Genomic DNA, 20,243 nt, shown 5'->3' with positions numbered 1-20,243 from the left:
ACACATACAACAAACTTTTGTGGCATGTTTGTGGTGTTTTACCTAATTTTCTGCCCTTCCCTTGGTTATAGTCCTGACCCTGGTACAAGATAACATTCAACATTTGTTACACTGAATTGTGACTGTCAGTGCTTGTCTCCTCCTCCCCTGAAGACCGTTAGCTCCTGAGGGCCTGACAGTCCCTTGACTCAACTCCTCTCTACTTCAATGTTTCATGCTTTGACCCAAAAAGATGGAGCTTAGTAGGGACAGAGATAGAAGGCTGAAGGACAGTCATCCAAGCGTGTTTACTAACATTTTTGTGTCCCTCCCTAGTTACCTGACTTCATGTCTTTGCTAGAGAGGGAGCCACCTAGGTTCCCTCCACCTGGAATGTCTATTTTCACACATCCCAAATCCTACCCTTTTAAACTCAAGACCAACTCTGAAAGGAGGAAGGGCTGTCATTGACTAGGAAAGGACATGGTAATATTCCGTATCTCGATAGGGATGTGAGTTACACAAGCCTCTAAAAGCGGCTTTGATAAATCATTGTAGAACTGAACAATTGATATCGAACTGGCATGGATAACACTCACACCTTCCAACAACTTTGTGTTATAGATTTGGTTGTATCTCCTCTACAGGAGTTTAAGGCCCATTGTTGCCCCTGTTGACTCAGCCATATTCCTACATCTCTCAAACACCACCTTCCTCATGAAGCCAACTCAATTTCCTGCCCCAATTTGGAATAATCTCTCCAATTCCTTTAAAGGCTTACTTTCTCAGCACTTCTCTTTTTTATGAGGTTACAGGCCTTTTGGGGCTAATTTTGACTGGGAAAAATTAAACTACATTGCCTGATCAAAAAAAAATCTGCCACAGAATTTGCTACATATTTGGGTCCTTCAATGTTTCAAGTGTGTGGAACAATGCTACATCTATACTTGGGTTGGCTTATTCAGTGATGGACTCTAAGGAAGCACCACCAGAAGGAAGAAATCCACCAACAGTGAATCCTCTAGGCATTCCTCCTGCACTCTGCTACAGTTTGGTAATGATGGGATTGCAGACTTTCTCCAGCTCTTTCTGCTGATGTTCAAATTCTTCCTTCTCAACATCTTGATTCTTCTCTAGATCCAGTTAATAATTTCATTATACCTGAAAGAATCTTCTGTTTGTCATCATGAATCATCATGAATCTTGCCTTGAAGTTTCTCATCTTCAACAGTTTGAAAATGTTCATTATAATATGTTAGGAAAAAAATAAGAGGTTTTTTTTTTTTTTTTTTTTAGTAGAGATGGGGTTTCACCATGTTGGTCAGGCTGGTCTCGAACTCCTGACTTCAGGTGATCCGCCTGCCTCAGCCTCCCAAAGTGCTGGGATTACAGGCATAAGCCATTGTGCCCCAGAAAGTAAAAAAGTAGCCTGATGTGTGAGCGCAGTGGTTGTTCACAGGCGCGATCCCACTACTGGTCAGCACAGGACTTTTGATCTGCTCCGTTTCAGACCTGGGCTGGTTCACCCCTCCTTAGGCAACCTAGTGGTCCTCAGCTCCCGGGATTTTACCATATTGATGCCGAACTTAGTGCGGACACCCTATCAGCATAGCGCACTATAGCCCAGAACTCCTGGACTCAAGTGATCCTCCAGCCTCAGCCTCCCAAGTAGCTGGGACTAAAGGCACGCACCACCGTGCCTGGCCATAAATTCTTTAAATGACTTTGTAGTGTGTAAATCAAGGTAACTTTGTATAAGGGCTCATTCAATTCATTCATTCATTCTACAAAAAGGTATTGAGTCCCTCCCCATTTTGTGTCAGTGTTGGGAATACAATGGAATACAGTTGGCCCTCTGTATTCTGTAGAAAGCATTTGAGTGAAAAAAAAAAAAAAAAGGCAGCTGGTCGTGGTGGCCCACGCCTGTAATCCCAGTGCTTTGGGAAGCCGAGGCGGGCAGATCACCTGAGGTCGGGAGTTTGAGACCAGTCTGACTAACAAGGAGAAACCCCATCTCTACTAAAAAATACAAAATTAGCCAGACGTGGTGGCACATGTCTGTAATCCCAGCTACTCAGGGGGCGGGGGGCTGAGGGAGGAGAATCACTTGAACCTGGGAGGCAGAGGTTGCAGTGAGCTGAGATTGTGCCATTGCACTCTAACCTGGGCGACAAGAGTGAAACTCCATCTCCAAAAAAAAAAAAAAGCAATACAAAATAATACAAATTGAAGAAAACATAACTATTTACATATCATTTACATTGTATTAGGTATTGTAAGTAATTTGAAGATGATGTAAAGCATACAGAATAGCCTACATGCAAATACTACACCATTTTATGTGAGACTTGAGTATCTGCAAATTTTGGTACCCACATGGTGGGGTAATAGGGTAGTGTCCAAGAACCAATCACCAGCAGATGGACTGACTATATAACCCAATCCCTATCTCATGGAGCTTATATTCTAGTAGGGATCGATAACCATCAAGTGGAATGCATAATATCTTATCAAATAGTGTTAAGTGTTATTCGATAAGATATAGAAGACATGAAGACAACAGACTGCTTTTATGTTTAAGAAAGCACTTAGGGCCGGGCGCAGTGGCTCACGCCTGTAATCCCAGCACTTTGGGAGGCCGAGGCGGGTGGATCACGAGGTCAAGAGATCGAGACCATCCTGGTCGACATGGTGAAACCCCGTCTCTACTAAAATACAAAAAATTAGCTGGGCACGGTGGCGCGTGCCTGTAATCCCAGCTACTCAGGAGGCTGAGGCAGGAAGAATTGCCTGAACCCAGGAGGCGGAGGTTGCGGTGAGCCGAGATCGTGCCATTGCACTCCAGCCTGGGTAACAAGAGCGAGACTCCGTCTCAAAAAAAAAAAAAAAAAAAAAAAAAGAAAGCACTTTAGAATTAGTGGACTTAGAAGTCCTGTAGGAAGGTGACATTGAGCTGAAGCCTGAATGATATTCTCCAAAGGCACAAGCTTTTCAAACACGACTAGCTCAAGCTTCACAGCCTTTTATTCACTAACTTGTTACCATGCCAATGTTAGAGTTACCGTTGGTTTGTCTCCAGAAAAAATTTTGAATTGTCTCCAGATAGTCACAATTAAAAGTAAATGAAACCATTCATTATCATCTATTCAAAGATTCATTCTTCAGCTACACAAGGGAGGACAGATTTCCTGGAAGAGATGGAGAAGGATATGGGGTGCTGTAATGGTTGGGTGACACCTGCCACTGGGAATTTGTCATTGAGTATTGAGAGATTTGAGGGCACTATAAGCACTAAAGTCAATGTTTAAGTCTTTATGATTATTTATCCATTTTGTAGCTTCCTTAACAAATTCTATCAACTGATAGGATTCTACATTTGACACTAAAATATAATACAATTATCAGTCCTCCTCAGTTATCTGGGGTTATGAAAAAGAAAACACGGACATATTGCAAGTGGCAGTACAACAACAGAGCTTTACCGTGGCATTTCAATTTCTCTAAAATTACTACTGGATCTTTAGAAGTGCCAGCCACCAGGGCAGCACTCTTCCAGGCAAACACTATGACTAAACTGTAAAATATTGTGAGATGTATTCATGAAGGAGGTGAAGACAAAATCAAACAGAAATGAGTGAGGAAGCAACATACTGAAACGATGAAATAGGGAGGTTTTTTTGCAATTTATAAATTTCAGCATCGAATGTTTTAGTTGTGAGGTCTTCTTAGTCTAATGTTCACCATTCTAAACATAAGTTCACCAATACTTTGGGGGTCCCTACTATAGCAATCAAAGGTCTTCTGTGAAGAGCTGAAATGATGAATAAGTGATGGTCCCAACCCTTAAAAACCTTATAATGCAATGAAAGGCTAAGGAGAAAAGTTCAGGTGCTGATTAACTATTAAAATAAGGCAGATTTTAAGACAGTTATTATAGAGACTAAGGCAAAGTATTGTGAAATTACGGAAAAAAAATAATAATTAAATCCAGTAGAAGTATATGCAGATGCTGTCCAGAGGAACTGGTATCCTGGCTGAGATGGAAACAGTAGTTATGGACAATAATGGTGTTCTAGGTGGAGGGAATAAAGTGATCAGATACCAAGATGGCAACACACAGGCAATATTCAGGTAACCCAGAGTAGATACGTGTGGTTAGGGGACAAAGAGTTTGGTGAGAGGGATTCTATAGAAATAAAATGAAAGAAACATGGGTTGGGACTAGAGTTAAAAGAACTTTAGATTGGCAAGTAATGAGATACCATTGAACATTTTTTAGTAGAGGGACTGGCTAAAGTGTAAAGAATGGACAGAAAGAGCAGCAGTATGCATTAATTCCAGTTTATTTATAGAAACACTACCATGGACCAGGTGTTGGGATTAGACCTCAAATTTGGGGATTACATAATTTGTTGATAGAACAGACAATGGTTTGTGAGGAGAAGGAAGAGTTGAAGATGATTCTGCCTTTCCAAGTCTGGGTGACTGGGAGGATGTTAATACCAGTCTCTAAGCAGAAGCAGGTTTGGAGTGGAATAGGTTTGGTTTTGGGCATGTTGTTGACATGACAAAACTGATGTGACATATCCTATTTCCTGATTCCTCCTGGGATTGTCAAAGAGCTATTACCATGACTAATAGTTCATATTGGAACAACTCCTTGTGGAAAAAACGCCACAGGTACAATTTACGTATTACACATTACGTTCTTCTGGCAACTGGGTAGTTACTATGAAAGACTGGCTGTTCAAAGTTCAAATCATCTTCATGGCACAATGCCGACTGCGCACCCACAGGATACCTTAACCCGGTACACTTCTCGCCCTCACAACAGAGCTATACATTGTAAACTGCAAACTGAAAAGTAGCCTTTATTCCGAGGGAAAATCAATTGAATATTCTACCAAATTACCAAAACAATTTTTTTGGCAGGGGCTGGGGAGGGGGTGGGGCAGAAGCCTCGCCAGAGACTGACTGTGGTGTGGGATTCAACAAAAGCACATCTTCAGTAGGTCCCCCGTGGAGGGGAACGTACGTCTTGGGTTGTGTTTCACCAGAATTGTGTTCAGCAACTCACATTCTGGAGCCAACCCGCAGATTAGAATTCAGCTTCGGCACCACACAGGAATGATCTCGGACAAGTTAACCTCTTCTGCCTCAAATTCTTTACCCGTAAAACATCCATCATTGGGACTGAAGACTTGGCTGCCAGGCACTGGGCTAGATACAGGTTTACAGAGGTGAGGACCACTAAGGGGAATCAAAATTCGAATGTAGGGAACAGGCGATTAACAAGTTAGTTTCAGAATGAAAGACTCCTAGTGTAAGAATTCAATGGGATAATTCCTGTAAAGAGTTTAGTACAGTAAAGAGTGAAAGGAAACTCTGAATAAAGGCTAGATACTATTTTAGGATTTGACTCTCCCCGCCCCCTACCAAAACCAGGTAAACTCTAAGTGGAAGCGACTTATTGTTACGCGCCTAAAGGCGGCTTTTGGGATACAGAGGGCCCTCTCTTCCTCCTTGGGGTAAGTGCGATTTACCAGTCTTTATCGACCCACCCAACCCCAGGGACATTTTGAGGGGAGAGGTTCTGTAGAGTTAAGACGTCTAAGTGCCCTCTAATAAAGCCCCTTCGCAAAGGTGCCAGATTGGGGTGAGGGAACCTCGATGTTCCCACAAGAGCTGGGCACAAAAAAAAACCCCAAAACACAAGTTCTTTTGGTCTTCCCCCAAAGCAGAGTAAAGGAATTTTCCCCGCCCCCGGCCGCCCGCAGCCCAGAGACTCCCGCCCAGGTAACAATGGCGCTGGAGAGGGCGTGGCCCCGCGCATCTGCGGTGGGGGAAGGGAAGAAAGGCGGCCAGAGCGGATCAGAGCCTCTCGCAGGGTCACGTGACACCCTGCCTCGCCCCGCCCCGCGAACCAACCAGGGCGGAGAGGGATTCGGGAGGGGGCGGGGAAGTGGATGGAGAGGGCGGACTGGCGGTAACGGGAAGTGACGAAGGGGCGTAGTTCGCTGCGTGCGGCGACGTGGCGGTGGGGCCGACACCGGGCAGCGGAAGTGGCTCCAGCGGTGGGACTTGAGTGTTTGTGTTTTGGTTCGTGAAGGAGCCGGCGGCTGGCCTGAGGGGAGGAGGCAGAGGGAGGAGGAGGCAGAATTAGTCGGAACTCGAGCGGCGGCGGCGGCGGCGGAGGAGGAGAAAGGAAAAAGGAAGGCGGAGCGGCGAGAGGCGGAGACGGAGCCCGACAGGGGCGGCACCACGGCAGGAGCCCCGCACAGTCCACTGTGAGGGGAGCGGCGCGAAGAGCAGACGCCGCCACCACCACCACCGCCATAGACACACTCGTCCCACGGGCCACGCCTGGGCCTTGCTGCCAGGAAGCTTCGGCCCCGCAGCTCCGCTTGCTGCTGTCTCAGGTAACCGAACCGCCCCTCCCCCTGCGCGGCGGGGGCCTGGACCCCAGGTTATCCGCGGTCCCCAGCCTGTCCGCGGCCCTGCCGGCACTGAGACCCCCGCCCCTTCTCCCTCACGCGCACTAGTGTCTGGTACCAGAGAACTATCGAACTCAGCGTCTTGTTCTGCCAGCCCTGGTGACTCATCCTCAAGGAGCTCTGGAGACCGGGATTTGGGGACTGACTGAGGGAGCGACGGGTGTCACCCTTTCCCTTCTCAAGATGGCGCCGTGGAAAGTGTACTGGAGGCCGCGGTTCCGCCTGTTCCCTGTCCTGGCAGTTCTGGGGGTCTCGGTCAAAGCCATCCAGGTTCGGGGGAGGAGGTTGGAAAGGCCAAGGGACCTGGCGAGTGCTGCTTATCCAGGCGATCTGGAGTTGGCTATTAGCTACTCAAGTGCTCTCCTAGCAGGAACCCGGGCCTACCGCAGGTGTGAATGTGGGGAGCTCCGCCTACCTTCAACTTCCAAAGACGGGTAGTGGAGAGGGTGGGGGGCTTGTCAAAATAGCCTGTCTAGAGACTCGCATCTTATATATATGGAAGGTAGTGAACTACGGCTTTAAAGAGATTCAAGATAACAGGACCGCTGAACTCCTTCACTGTGTAGAGACCTTGAAAGTTGCTCTGATGTTGTCTTCCCTGGAAGCTGCTTTACCTTCTGAGACTTCCAAACTTTTAAGTTCTGAAAGTCATAGTTCGCATATTTAATTTTTGTATTGCTTTAGTGGAATCGAGGCGTTCAATCAGTTGTTGCCTTACACATAATGAGACAAAACAGTTGCACCTCTGGGAATACTCAGGATTGCTCATAAACTTTATTCCTAAAGTAAAATGGAAATGATAACTGAGCATTTGTGTAAGCAAAGTACATGGAACAGTGCCAGGCACAAATTAAGTCAGTAAATTTTTTGATCAAAGAACCCTTAGAAGGATTTTAACTATAGAATGAATAACAGTTATTTTCAAAAGATTACAAATGCATATTATGCAGGATTCTTGTTTTGCAAAACGAGTTTCAGTAAGAAGTGAATACAAATGAATGCACATAATTTTTAACCTTAGTGTTATGCTAAGTGTATATTTACTATTAAGTTATTTCCTGTTTGAGATCCCTGGGCGGGGGTGGGGGCTGGTAGGGGGGTTGGGAGCTGGGGGTGAGTAACCACAATTGAGTAGCTTTGAACCTTAAAAGTCAAAGTGAAATCAGAATCTTGTTTGATTTTGATTTCTTTTCTTTAGTGGGAGAGTGGGAGTCTGGTGTCCCTGAAATTTTGGAAGTACCTTAGAAATTTGGAGCATACTGTCCCTAATAAATAATTTCTTGTTTAGTAGTTAAAAGGATAAATGGAAAATGTTTCAGTTGGTACTGCGTGTGTAATATCTGAAGATGTGTTGGTGCATTTTCAGTGTATATGATGTTCTATTGATATTTTATCATTTTCTTATCAAAGGACCACATTATTGGCAATTTCAATCCCTACTGTGTGTATTAGAGATTATTTACATGGATTGTTTCATTTAATTCTCACAGCAGCTATGCAAGTTAGATATTATGGGAATAGAGACTTGGAAATTAAAGAGTTTGCCCAGGCGGAAATTGGTGTAGCCAGGATTAGACTCCCAATCTAGTGTGTTTGTGGGGGAGGGGGCATTTTTATTTATACCTTGCTATTTGGAAGCAACTCAGACATTGTATCTTTAAATATTTCAGCATGTAATGGTAAAAGATAAGGACTCTAAAAAGCTGGCTTTTAGTTAAGGCAGGGAGGCAATTTTATTGCCTTAAGAACATCTCATGGATATGTTAGTTCATTATGAAGAGCGTTTCTTATAAACTCAATTTATGGGGAAGGCATATTTCTTTCGTTTTTTGTTTTTAATATAGAGACAAGATCCCACTATGTTGCCCAGGCTGGTCTCAAGCAATCCTCCTATCTCACCCCCAAAGTGTTGGGATTACTGGTGTAAGCCCCTGTCTGTGGTTGCAAAAGGCATATTTCTTATATGAGGTAGCTAAATGAAATATAGCAGGGTTTTTAGAGAAGGAATCATCAGGTTTAATATATTAGCATATATTTGGATTTTGATTGAAGATAGAAGGAAACTGAACATTGGTTTGTGAGTGGATTGAAAAAAGTTCTTCAAATATTCACTAATTCCTTAGAGATTAAAAGTTAGCATTATTAGATAATAGTAACACATAGAAGTCACCATTCAGGCTAGTTTTTTTTAATGTGTTGTTTAAATAAAAAATAATGGCCTGCAGGCTGGGCGTGGTGACTCATACCTGTAATCCCAGCACTTTGGGAGGCTGAGGCAGGAAGATTGCTTGAGCCTGGGAGTTCTAGATCATCCTGGGCAACATAGCAGGACAATGTCTGTACCGACAAATTAGCCCAGCATGGTTCTGAGTGCCCTGTAGTCCCAGCTACTCAGGAAGTTGAGGCAAGAGGAGTGCTTGAGCCCAGGAGGTTGAGGTTGCTGTAAGCTGGGACCACGACACTGCACTCCAGCCTGGGTGAGAGAGAAAAACCCTTTCTCAAAAAAATTAAAGTTTATAAAAAATGGCATGCATATTGTTCGTCCAAAAACTACAAAAAAGTTATAGTTAGTGTAAGTAAATAAATGAGTAATAATCCCACCACACAGAAAACAGCTGTTAGCATTTCTATGTATAGTATACTTGAGCAGGTGAGGAAACAGTTTAAGTCTTTCCACCGTTAGGCACACAAACCCTGGTGACTGAAAATATTTGTTGTCCAAATTACCATTAAGCATTGTTTAACAGAAGACTTCAAATAATAGTAAATTCTAGGATCTGTTCTAAAAGCTTCCCAGTTATTAATAACATAATTTTTCTCAAAAGAATGTTAACCCAAGTAGCCTGGCTCTAGAACTTGAACTCTTGAGTCATCTATCCAGGTTCCCTGGATTTGAAACTCAGCTCTGTGTCACTTCTGTCACAGTAACTCTGTGACCTCAATTAAGCTTCTTCACGTCTCTGTGCTTGCTTCCTCATTTATAAGGATTGTAATAATATCTCATTTTATAGGATTGTTGAGAAGTTAAGTACTTAAAGTACTGGCGCAAAGTTGAAGCTTTGAGGTTAGCCTTAAAAAAAAAAAGTGATTTTGAGCTCAAATCCTATACCTTTAAATTTCCTGTAAAAGATAGTGACATAATCTAAAGGACATTGAGGTCTAGTAGAGCTTAAAATAATCGTAATATGCTATAGGCAAAATTTAAAGTGATTAATAATAAATTTGCTTTACTGATTTGTATATTTACTTCATAATTGTTTCTTTACAGGTTTCTTTACCTCCAGAAAGAAGAAGATTGACCCCTTGAATTCTGGAAGTTCATTGAAGAGTCTGAAATTAGGGATTTATTTCAAATTTGGACATGGCTAATCGAGGTGCAACAAGACCCAACGGGCCAAATACTGGAAATAAAATATGCCAGTTCAAACTAGTACTTCTGGGAGAGTCTGCTGTTGGCAAATCAAGTCTAGTGCTTCGTTTTGTGAAAGGCCAGTTTCATGAATTTCAAGAGAGTACCATTGGGGGTGAGATTTTTTTTTCCCTGCTTCATTTAATCAAATCGTACGTTGACAGAAAATATTTTGATGTTCCAATTGTGTGATTGTGAATAGCTAAATAAGTCACAGAGTGAAGAAAAGAGTTATTCAGCTGACCTTAAACTTTAAAACTTGCCTTTATCTTTGTTGAAACGATGTCTTTTTACATTTGATTGTTTGGTTAATTCCATGTGGTTATATTGTAGCTAAAATACAGTTAAAAACATGAGTAGAATCAGTGTTTCAGGTTACAAGATTTGATCTGGTATCTATTTCTTGCTGACAACTAGAAGCTTCTTCAAATTAATACAGTGCATATTTGTGCTCAGTTATATCGATTTAAAACGAATAGTAAAAAAAGGTAACCTTAAATTCTGATCTATATAACTGAACTATTTGTGAATAATTTATACTTGTCCAATTAATTAAATACTGTTAGATGTACTTTTTTTGTTATTTGAAAGACGGGATCTTGCTGTTGTGTAGACTGGAGTGCAGTGTCAGGATCATACCTCACTGCAGACTGCAGCCTGGAACTCTGGGCTCAAATGATCTTCCTGCCTTAGCCTCCCAAGTAGTTGGGCCTACGAGTGCATGCCATCCTGCCAGGAAAGTTGTTTTTTTTTGTTTTTTTTTTTTAAAAAGAGTCAGAGTATTGCTGTGTTTCCGGGTTGGTCTTGAACTCCTGGCCTCAAGTGAGCCTCCAGCCTCAACCTCCCAGGTAGCCGTGGTTACAGGTGCTCTCTGCTAAGATGTACGTGTAAGAATGCTCCTAAGCTGAGGGAAGAGAAAAAGTGATTATCAGAAAGGGACATGACAGGAAAATGGAACCTGGAGAAAAAGAAGAAAGAAGGGAAAGAGTAGGCACTGCACAAGGTGGTTATGGTGGGACAGAAAGGGACATGACAGGAAAATGGAACCTAGAGAAAAAGAAGAAAGAAGGGAAAGAGTAGGCACCGCACAAGGTGGTTATGGTGGGACAGAGATGAGGGGAAGGTAAGATGCAGGGCAAAAAGGGGGCAAAAAACAGTACAGTATTGTCAAGAGAAGACGTGAAATGCGAAAATTGTATTTTAGCTGGGCATGGTGGTGCATGCCTGTAGCCCTAGGTATTTGGAGGCTGAGTCAGGAGGATTATTTTAGCCTAGGAGGTCAAGTCTAGCCTGGGCAACATAATGAGACCCACATCTCTTAAAAAAATCAAAGAAACCTATAATTATATAACAGTGGGACAAGATAGCCTCTTTTTTGCCTCTGTTTTATCTGTGAAATGATGCTTTTAAATAAGATGATGGATGTGTGGGAAGAACTACACGGTTTGAGATTCACAATATTTTGCAAGCAATAGATATATAAGCAGTGCTATTTTCTAAGGTATTCATGTATATATTTTAACCCCATATTGTAAAATTAAAGTCAGACTTTTGAAATACATGAGACAGGTAGATACCAACTGGCATGTGGCAACTTCTTAGAATCTTTAAGAAGCAAAGCTTTATACCGTGCATTTAGTGAGTGTTCTTAAGCAAATACATTTGAGAATGTTATTCATAATCTTAGACCCATTCTAGTAAGATAATTTACAGAACTCTACTACCTCCTGGGCTTTGTGTATCTTGTTACAATGTTATATTAGAATGTTTTATGTTTTTTTCTAATGACTGAGTATCAGAAAGCATCATGGAGCTTTTATTTTGAGTCAGAAGTCTTGGCATTTTAAAAAATGTTAATACATGATATATTAGATATCCTTTTTTTTTTTTGAAGGCACATCCATATGTGATTTTTTTAGTAAGACAAAAAATTATTTTTTGTTAAAATTTTTAGTAAAATATTAAATATTATTTTACTAAAATACTGTTTTACTAATATTTACTAAAATAACATTTTAGTAAAATAATAAAAACTCTGAAGTACTGTAGTGTAGAACTTAATTCCTGCAGAGCTTTGCAAAAGCTTAAGACTAGAAATTTTATCTTGTTTTGGATAATCCACTTCTAAGTTTATTTTATTTTAATGATAGCTCAAGAAGGATGTTTAAAGTAAAAATATAACCCCATATCCAGTGTATCATAAATAATATCTCTGGTATGTGTATATCTATATATAGTCTCCATTTAACACCAATTAGAGTGTCTAGATTTCATTAATGATTTTTCGTAGATTTTAATTTCTATGTATAAAGCTTCCTATTTAAAAACAAAAGGGAATTTGTATCCAAATTTCTATTAATCCTTTTTTTTTTTTTTGAGACAGGGTCTCTGTTGCCCAGGCTGGAGTGCAGTGGTACAGCCTTGGCTCACTACAACCTCCGTTTCTCAGGTTCAAGCAGTTCTTGTGCCTCAGCCCCCAAGTTGCTGGGACTACAGGCGTGCGCCCCAACTCCTGGCTAATTTTTGTATTTTTAGTAGAGATGGGGTTTCACCATGTTGGCCAGGCTGGTCTTGAACTCCTGGTCTCCGTGGAGATCTGCCTGCCTCGGGCTCTCCAAGTGCTAGGATTACAGGCATGAGCGATTGCCCCAGCCCAAATTTCTGTTAATCCTTTTTGGACACTTTTTCACTGTGCTGACCCCATGTTAATACTATTCAGGAGATATGACAGTACCATTATGATTATGGCTGTGGACACTGTTCTTTTATGCTCTGTGTTCATAGCTCTTCACTTTTAGGAAGTAGAGTATATCTAAAGCATTTAAGAATTTTAAGGTTTGAGCTATTTCATGATAAACCCCAAAGGTCCATAACTTGTAGGTAATATGTATTTTCGTTTTGGCTGACATGTAGTAGAAGTTATCTGAAAAATGAAGCCAGCCAACTCTTCTGCATTTCAACTGTTTGTTTGTTTGTTTGTTTGTTTGTGAAGGAATCTTAAACTGTGGCCCAGGCTGGAGTGCAATGGTGTGATCGCGACCCACTGCAACCTCAGCCTCCCTAGTAGCTGGAATTACAGGTGCACACCATGACTCCCAGCTAACTTTTGTATTTTTGGTGAAAACAGGGTTTTGCCATGTTGGCCAGGCTGGTCTTGGACACCTGACCTCAAGTGATCACCTGCCTCAGCCTACCAAAGTGCTGGAATTACAGGTGTGAGCCACCACACCTGGCCTCAACTGTTTAGTTTTTACTTGATTGTTTATATCTCCTAACATGAGTTATTTATTCTGAAGCATTCACTTAAAATTTTCATCTCTATTCGATTGTGTTCGAAGGTAGGTATCATATGTTACACTCTTGATTTGTGGATTCTGGATTCATTAAGAAGATCAAGATTTCTTCTGTAATATGTGTGGTTCTTCCTAAAAGCAGTAACTTGATTTAAGAATTCCTGTTGCTCTGGGTGTGGTGGCTCGCATCTGTAATTCCAGCACTTTGGGAAGCTAAGGTGAGCAGTTTATTTGAGTCCAGGAGTTTGAGACCAGCCTGGCCAACATGGTGAAACCCTGTCTCTACAAAAATGTAAAAATTAGCTAGGCATGGTGGCACACACCTGTAGTTCCAGCTACTCAGGCTGAGGTGGGAGAATTGCTTGAACTCAAGAGGCAGAGGTTATAGTAAGCCGAGACTATATCACCACACTCCAGCCTGGGTGACATAGTTGAGAACCCTGTCTCAAAAAAAAACCAAAAAGAATGAATCCTTGTTGCCTCACCATACTTCATGCCTCTTACCCGTATAGCACTCTTGATGAAATCATGTGCAGGAGATTTAGCAATTTAGAGAGTTCTAGCTTGTTTGTAGGGGTTTAAAGTTTGCTTGACATTTATATTTCTATTCTTTGTCGAAAGTTAGCCCAGAGGTTAGCAAGGGTAGGCTCAGAGAGTTGTCTTCCTTCTTTACTTGGTATTGCATCTCTAGGGTCAGCAGCTCTTCAGAAAATACTTATTGAATGATAGGGCTGGCCATCTTTCACTTAGTACCTTAAATACCTGGAAAAACTTTAAAGATTTCTAATGAATTTCTCTTCTCAAAGAGTATTTATTTTTGGCCGGGCGCGGTGGCTCAAGCCTGTAATCCCAGCACTTTGGGAGGCCGAGGCGGGTGGATCACGAGGTCAAGAGATCGAGACCGTTCTGGTCAACATGGTGAAACCCCGTCTCTACTAATACAAAAAATTAGCTGGGCATGGTGGCGCGTGCCTGTAATCCCAGCTACTCAGGAGGCTGAGGCAGGAGAATTGCCTGAACCCAGGAGGCGGAGGTTGCGGTGAGCCGTGATCGCGCCATTGCACTCCAGCCTGGGTAACGAGCGAAACTTCGCCTCAAAAAAAAAAAAAAAAAAAAAAAAAAGAGTATTTATTTTTAAGAAGACATTTATGTGATATTTGTAAACAGATGAATCCTCAGTGGTTAGAATATGCAGTGAAATAGCAAGCAAAGAATCCTTTTTTTCTTTTCTGAGAAAAGTGCTTCATACCACATTTATAATTTTGTATGCACTAATCAAAAAATGTCTTATAGACTCTAAGGTTTAGGTGATGGAATTGTACATGAAAATATTAACATTCCTCTTGCTGGTTCTGTGATTTTTTTGAGCATTAGCTTAGAGCAGTGGTCCTCAAAGAACGTTCCCTTTTCCAGAAGCAGCTGCATTAACTGGAAACTTGTTAAAATGTAAAATCTTGTGTTGAATCAAAACATTTGGGTGGGACCAACAATCTAGGTTTTAACAAGTTTTCCAGATTATTCTAATGGTATTCTAAGTTTGAGAAACACTGCTTTTATGTGTTATGAGTAGTTGATTTTACATTGGTATTAATATTGATTCTCCCATACCTGGAATAATTGTGGGGTTTTTTTGAGGTGTGGTGTTTGTTGGATTTTTAAAAACATTATTGGTTGGGCACAGTGGCTCACGCCTGTAATCCCAGCACTTTGGAGATTGAGGTGGGCAGATCACCTGAAGTCAGGAGTTTGAGACCAGCCTGGTCCAATATGGTAAAACCCAGTCTCTACTAAAAATACAAAAATTAGCCAGGTGTAGTGATAGGCACCTGTAGTCTTAGCTGCTCTGCAGGCTGGGGCAGGAGAATCACTTAAACTCAGGAGGTGGAGGAGGTTGCAGTGAGCCAAGATCGTACCATTGCACTCCAGCCTGGGTGTCACAGCAAGACTTCATCTCAAAAACAAAAACATTGTTAATGCAACTAGCCCAGTTTGAGAATTACATGTATTTATGTACTGCCCACATTACATGTTATCCGTATATCTTTATATGAGAATGCCTTCCTGTTAGCCACCTACTAAGCATCTTTAAGAGAGTAAGACCCTTCTGTTCAATCAAGGGTATTCTGTTTTTTTTTTTAATCTACTTAGAGAGTGTCCATAGTTCTCAGTCATCTGTACCAATGCTGCCCTCCTTTCTTGTCACAAATAATCAAGGACTAATAATACACCAAATTAATTAAAGAAATTTAATGCAATTATTAACTCTAAGTGAAGTGCTGATTCTACTTACATATTTAACATCCATCTAAAGTGGTTAGCATGGCCAACCAATTGTTTTTATTCTAAGACAACATCTAATAGGAATAAAAGGTACTGTTAAAATTAAGAAAAACAGGGCTTATTTCAAAGTTTTTTTTTTTTCTTTTTCTTTTTCTTTTTTTTTTAAGACAGGGTTTCACCATGTTGGCCAGGCTGGTCTTGAACTCTGACCTCAGGTGATCCGCCCGCCTTGGCCTCCCAAAGTGCTGAGATTACAGGCATGAGCCACCGCGCCCGGCCTCAAAGTTATTATTAACATACTATTTTACCTAACAATTTATGGCCACATCATTCTCAAGAATAAACCATTGTGGTTAAGAGAGGCTATTGAAGTTTTTACTACAGTGCCTGGCACAGAGTAAAAGTTACAGTTACCATCACCACCATTGCTTTTGGCTGAGTTAGTTTTATCACTATTGATATTTGTGTTGTATTGTCTTGACTTAGTATTATCTTGAGATGGTAGCTGTTACACCTAGTGCATAGCATTTGATTTAGGATTTAGAAAATTTGAGGATTTGAAGAATTTTGTGTGTGTATATATGTATATTTTTTTGTTTAAACAGCCTGCTCTGTCACCCAGGCTTGTGTGCAGTGGTGGCATCAAAGCTCACTGCAGCCTTGATGTGGGCTCAAGTGATCCTCCCAAAGTAGCTGGGACTGACTATAGGCATGCACCCCACACTTGGCTAATTTTTTATTTTTTGTAGAGATAGGTCTCACTATTGGTGCCTAGATGGTCTCAAACTCCTGGGCTACAACAGCCCTCCCACCTCACTCTCCCAAGGTGCTGGGATTAAAGGTGTGAGCAGCTGCGCCTAGCCCAACTATGTTATTTGTGGAAGTTTCTCAGAGGGAGAAATTACAGGGCTAAAGTACTACATGTATGTATATATCAAAGTTTTTTCCAACAGCTAATTAATAATGTGTACCTGAAAATCGCTAAATTCTTAAATGTCCTCACCATTAAAAATAATGAGTGCCAGGCACATGGCTCATGCCTGTAATCCCAACATTTTGGGAGGGCAAAGTGGGCAGATCCCTTGAAACCAGGAGTTCAAGACTAGCCTGGCCAACATGGCCAAACCCCATCTCTACTTAAAAAAAAAAAAAAATGCAAAAATTAGCTGAGCATGGTGGCTATGGTAATTCCAGCTGCAGTGAGCCAAGATAGTGCCACTGCACTCCAGCCTGGGCAGCAGAGTGAGACTCTGTCTCAAAAAAAAAAAAAAAAAAAAAAAAACAAAGGTGAGTATGTGAAGTGATCAATAATGAATTACCTTGATTTAGTAACCTCACAATGTGTACATGTATCAAAACATCACATTATATATCATAAGTATATATCATAAATATGTACAATTTTTGTTTTTCAGCAATACCTTAATAAAGCTGGAATGAATAAAGTTACTTCCTAAACAGAGAAAAGCTAGCCAAAAAATTTAAATCTGAGTAACTCATGTTTTTCCAGTAGTAGAAAGCTTTCTACAATTACCGTTCACTTGTTAGCCTTTAGAATGACTTGTTTGTATAATCATAATCTGTGCATTTATTTAATATGCTTTTATCTTTTCGCATGTGCACATTGTTAAAGTGCTTTGGAGAAAGGATAGAAGACCTAGAGGGCAACCTACCAGCATGTGGTTTTTGATTCATGAGAAAAAATGTGTTTTGAAATATTCATTCTACTTTCTGATACACTGATAGTTAAAATTTGTGGAAGTTAATTGTGGTTTCAAGTGAAAGAATATTATCTTTATGCGTGGTGTTTTCTCTTAGAAAGTACATTTTGAGAATTTGAGAGGTTGTTCCCCAGAGAGGTTGGTAGAGATTTGATATATCAGCTTATATCACAACCTAAAAAAAAAAATCTTTTAATAGTCTTTAATTATTCTCCAATGTCTTAGTTTAAAATATATATATATTTTTTTCAAGATGAGGTTTCACCATATTGGTCAGGCTGGTCTCAAACTCCTAACCTCAGGTGATCCGCCCGCCTCAGCCTCCCAAAGTGCTGGGATTACAGGCATGAGCCACCGTGCCCAGCAGTTTAAAATATCAGATGTGGCTACTTAAACCTTCCTGTGAGCTGGTAGTCAGCATGGTTCTAATCCTCACATGCTTTAATAAACATTTATGTGAACTCTGTTTACACATTTGTAACATGAGAATATTGAACTAGGTAAGGATTCTTGTAGGCTAGGCATGGTGGTTCATGCCTGTAATCCCAGCACTTTGGGAGGGCAGGTAGGCAGATCACCTGAGGTCAGGAGTTCAAAACCAGCCTGGCGCTAGCATGGCAAAACTCTGTCTCTACTAGAAATACAAAATAGCAGGGCATGGTGGCATGTTCCTGTAATCCCAGCTATAGAGGAGCATGGTGGTATGTGCCTGTAATCCTAGCTACTCAGGAGGCTGAGGCATAATAATTCCTTGACTCTGGGAGGCAGAGGTTGCAAGTGAGCTAAGATCACATCACTGCACTCCAACCTGGGTGACAGTGAGACTCCATCTCAAAAATAAAATAGATTTTTGTAGAGCAGATATTCTTACAAACTGTGTACTCTCCTCATTAAACAATACAGTCAATACAATTTAACTTTTGTTTTCTTAAAATTTATTTCAAGATTTGGAATCATGATGAGCATCAGTTTCTGCCCTGCCGTGCTTAGTGTGTTGATGCCCTCTCGTGCTTTTAAGTAGTCAAGCTGTTTGGTAGAAGGATTTTGCAGAATAGCTCTTAGTGAAGTGCTTCCACTGATTTAGTAATTTGCTGCTTTTATTTGTTAATATGAGAAACATTAGGTTGTCTTTAAAACAAATCAGAGTAAAATAAGAAATTATCTCTGATGATTCTGATACTAGCAATCAGAGATGGCTTTTTGGTATAGTTTGGGAGACATTGAGTAAACATTGTAATCTGGTGCTGTATATTAAAGGTTTGTAAAAGTGATATTATATGTCACTTTTTAAAAATTAAGCCTAAATCTCCTACTGATCTTCCTGTTATGTACTAATTTATATACATATATATATGTACATATATATATATATATGTATATATCTCCAAAGAGGATATACATAAAAATAAAGTAGTCTCAGTTACATTCTGAAGAAATCTGTAAATTTGCATAAGCTTTAGTGCGTGAACTTTGTGAGATTTATTCTGGCTGCATTGAGTCTACTTTTGCTCGCTTTCTAGTTCTTTGTATTCTGGTTTTTTTTTTTTTTGAGACTGGATCTTGCTCTGTCGCCCAGGGTGGAGTGCAGTGGCGTGATCATGGCTCACTGCAGCCTCAGCCTCCTGGGTCGAGCAGTCTTCTCACCTTAGCCTCCTGAGTAGCTGAGTGTGCAGGTGTGCACCATCATGCCTGGCTAAGTTTTACATTTTATAGAGACGAGGTCTTGCTATCTTGCCCAAGCCAGTCTTAAGCTCCTGGCCTCCAGTGATCCTCCTGCCCTGGCCTCCCCAAGTGCTGGGATTATAGACATGAGCCACCACACCAGGCTGTGTTCTGAATATATAAGGTTTCTGGATAATTGATCTTTTCAGAGACACACTGAATGGCACATGAAAGACACTTGGTTTTGAATAATAATTGATGGAGGCTGTGAGATGGGAGGCATTTAAAAATTTTGCTTTTAGTATAGAATAAGAATTCTTACTTGATGGAAACATGAGAAATATTGACAAACTGTTCGTTTCTCCCTTTTTTAGATCATACACTATAATAATCTGACATTACATATACATAATCTTGTTTATGAAGTATGCTGAGTGAATTTATGATAGGATAACATCATTTAGAGTTATATCAAGGGCCTTTTCAGCAAACTTCTTTGTGAAGGAGAATAAAGATGTGTAATAGCAAGAAAAGCCACAAGAGTACTTTTAAAGGTTTTTGTTTGTTTTTGAGACAGGGTCTTGCTCTGTTACCCAGACTGGAGTGCAGTGGCATGATCACGGCTCACTGCAGCCTCAGCTTCTGGGCTCCAGCCATCCTTCCACTGCAGCCTCCTGAGTAGCTGGGACCTCAGGCACATGCCCCTGCTCCTGGCTAATTATTTTTGTAGTTTTGGTAGAGATGGCGATTTGCCACGTTTCCCAGGCTGATCTTGAACTCCTGAGCTCAAGCAATCAACCTGCCTTAGCCTTCCAAAGTGCTGGGAATACAGGCGTAAACCACTGTGCCAGGCCTCGGTTTTTTTTTTGTTGTTGTTGTTTTTTAACTCATTGGCTACCGTGATGTATCTGTAAACTTTATTTACCTAGTTGCTAAATTCTTCAAGATGAAAGTTAAGTGTTATTGAAGTCATATATTGGACTTTGAAAATAAGAATGCTTTACAAATTAGAATATTTAAAGTAAGTGTTTCTAACAGTATTCATTCTCCTTTTGAGGAAAGGTAGAAGCAAGATGAAGAACCAGTTAGTTATTCATGGTTTTTCAAGCCTCATGTTTTCACAGTAGTAGTGATGGATACTCTTTGGGTTCCAAAGAAGTGGGTAATCTGATACATGACTAGTCACTGCATAATTATCAGATACCTTCAGCTTTTCTCAGTCAAAAAATTGTTCTTTATCTGCATAAAACTAGAGCCAAAATATGTTCCACTTAGTTACTATCATTTTTTAACGAATATAATTCTTTTTCCTCTATTACATTCATAAGTAATTTGTAAATTTTACAAAAATGTGACTTATAGGAAATAAAGGATAATTTAAAGATAGGATACTTAAAATAGTTAC

At 40.7% G+C, this 20,243-nt stretch overlaps 1 protein-coding gene across 1 annotated transcript in view; it reads left to right on the top strand.

Moving 5' to 3' along the window:
* The first annotated feature begins 5,990 nt into the window (after window positions 1-5,990).
* RAB5A (RAB5A, member RAS oncogene family) overlaps window positions 5,991-20,243 on the top strand; it is a 37,638-nt gene continuing 23,385 nt past the window's right edge. The window contains exons 1-2 of the mRNA XM_012466723.2: window positions 5,991-6,398; window positions 9,742-9,997. Of these exons, the coding sequence (XP_012322146.1) occupies window positions 9,835-9,997 (163 nt within the window). The 5' untranslated portion in view covers window positions 5,991-6,398; window positions 9,742-9,834. The remainder of the gene's footprint in view (window positions 6,399-9,741; window positions 9,998-20,243) is intronic.

The sequence above is a fragment of the Aotus nancymaae genome, unplaced genomic scaffold (genome assembly GCF_030222135.1).
Source record: "Aotus nancymaae isolate 86718 unplaced genomic scaffold, 86718_ANA_hifiasm-v0.15.2.pri h1tg000019l, whole genome shotgun sequence".
Classification (NCBI taxonomy): Eukaryota; Metazoa; Chordata; class Mammalia; order Primates; family Aotidae; genus Aotus; species Aotus nancymaae.
Note: the sequence above shows the minus strand (reverse complement) of the source record. Positions and strands in the feature narration are given on the sequence as shown.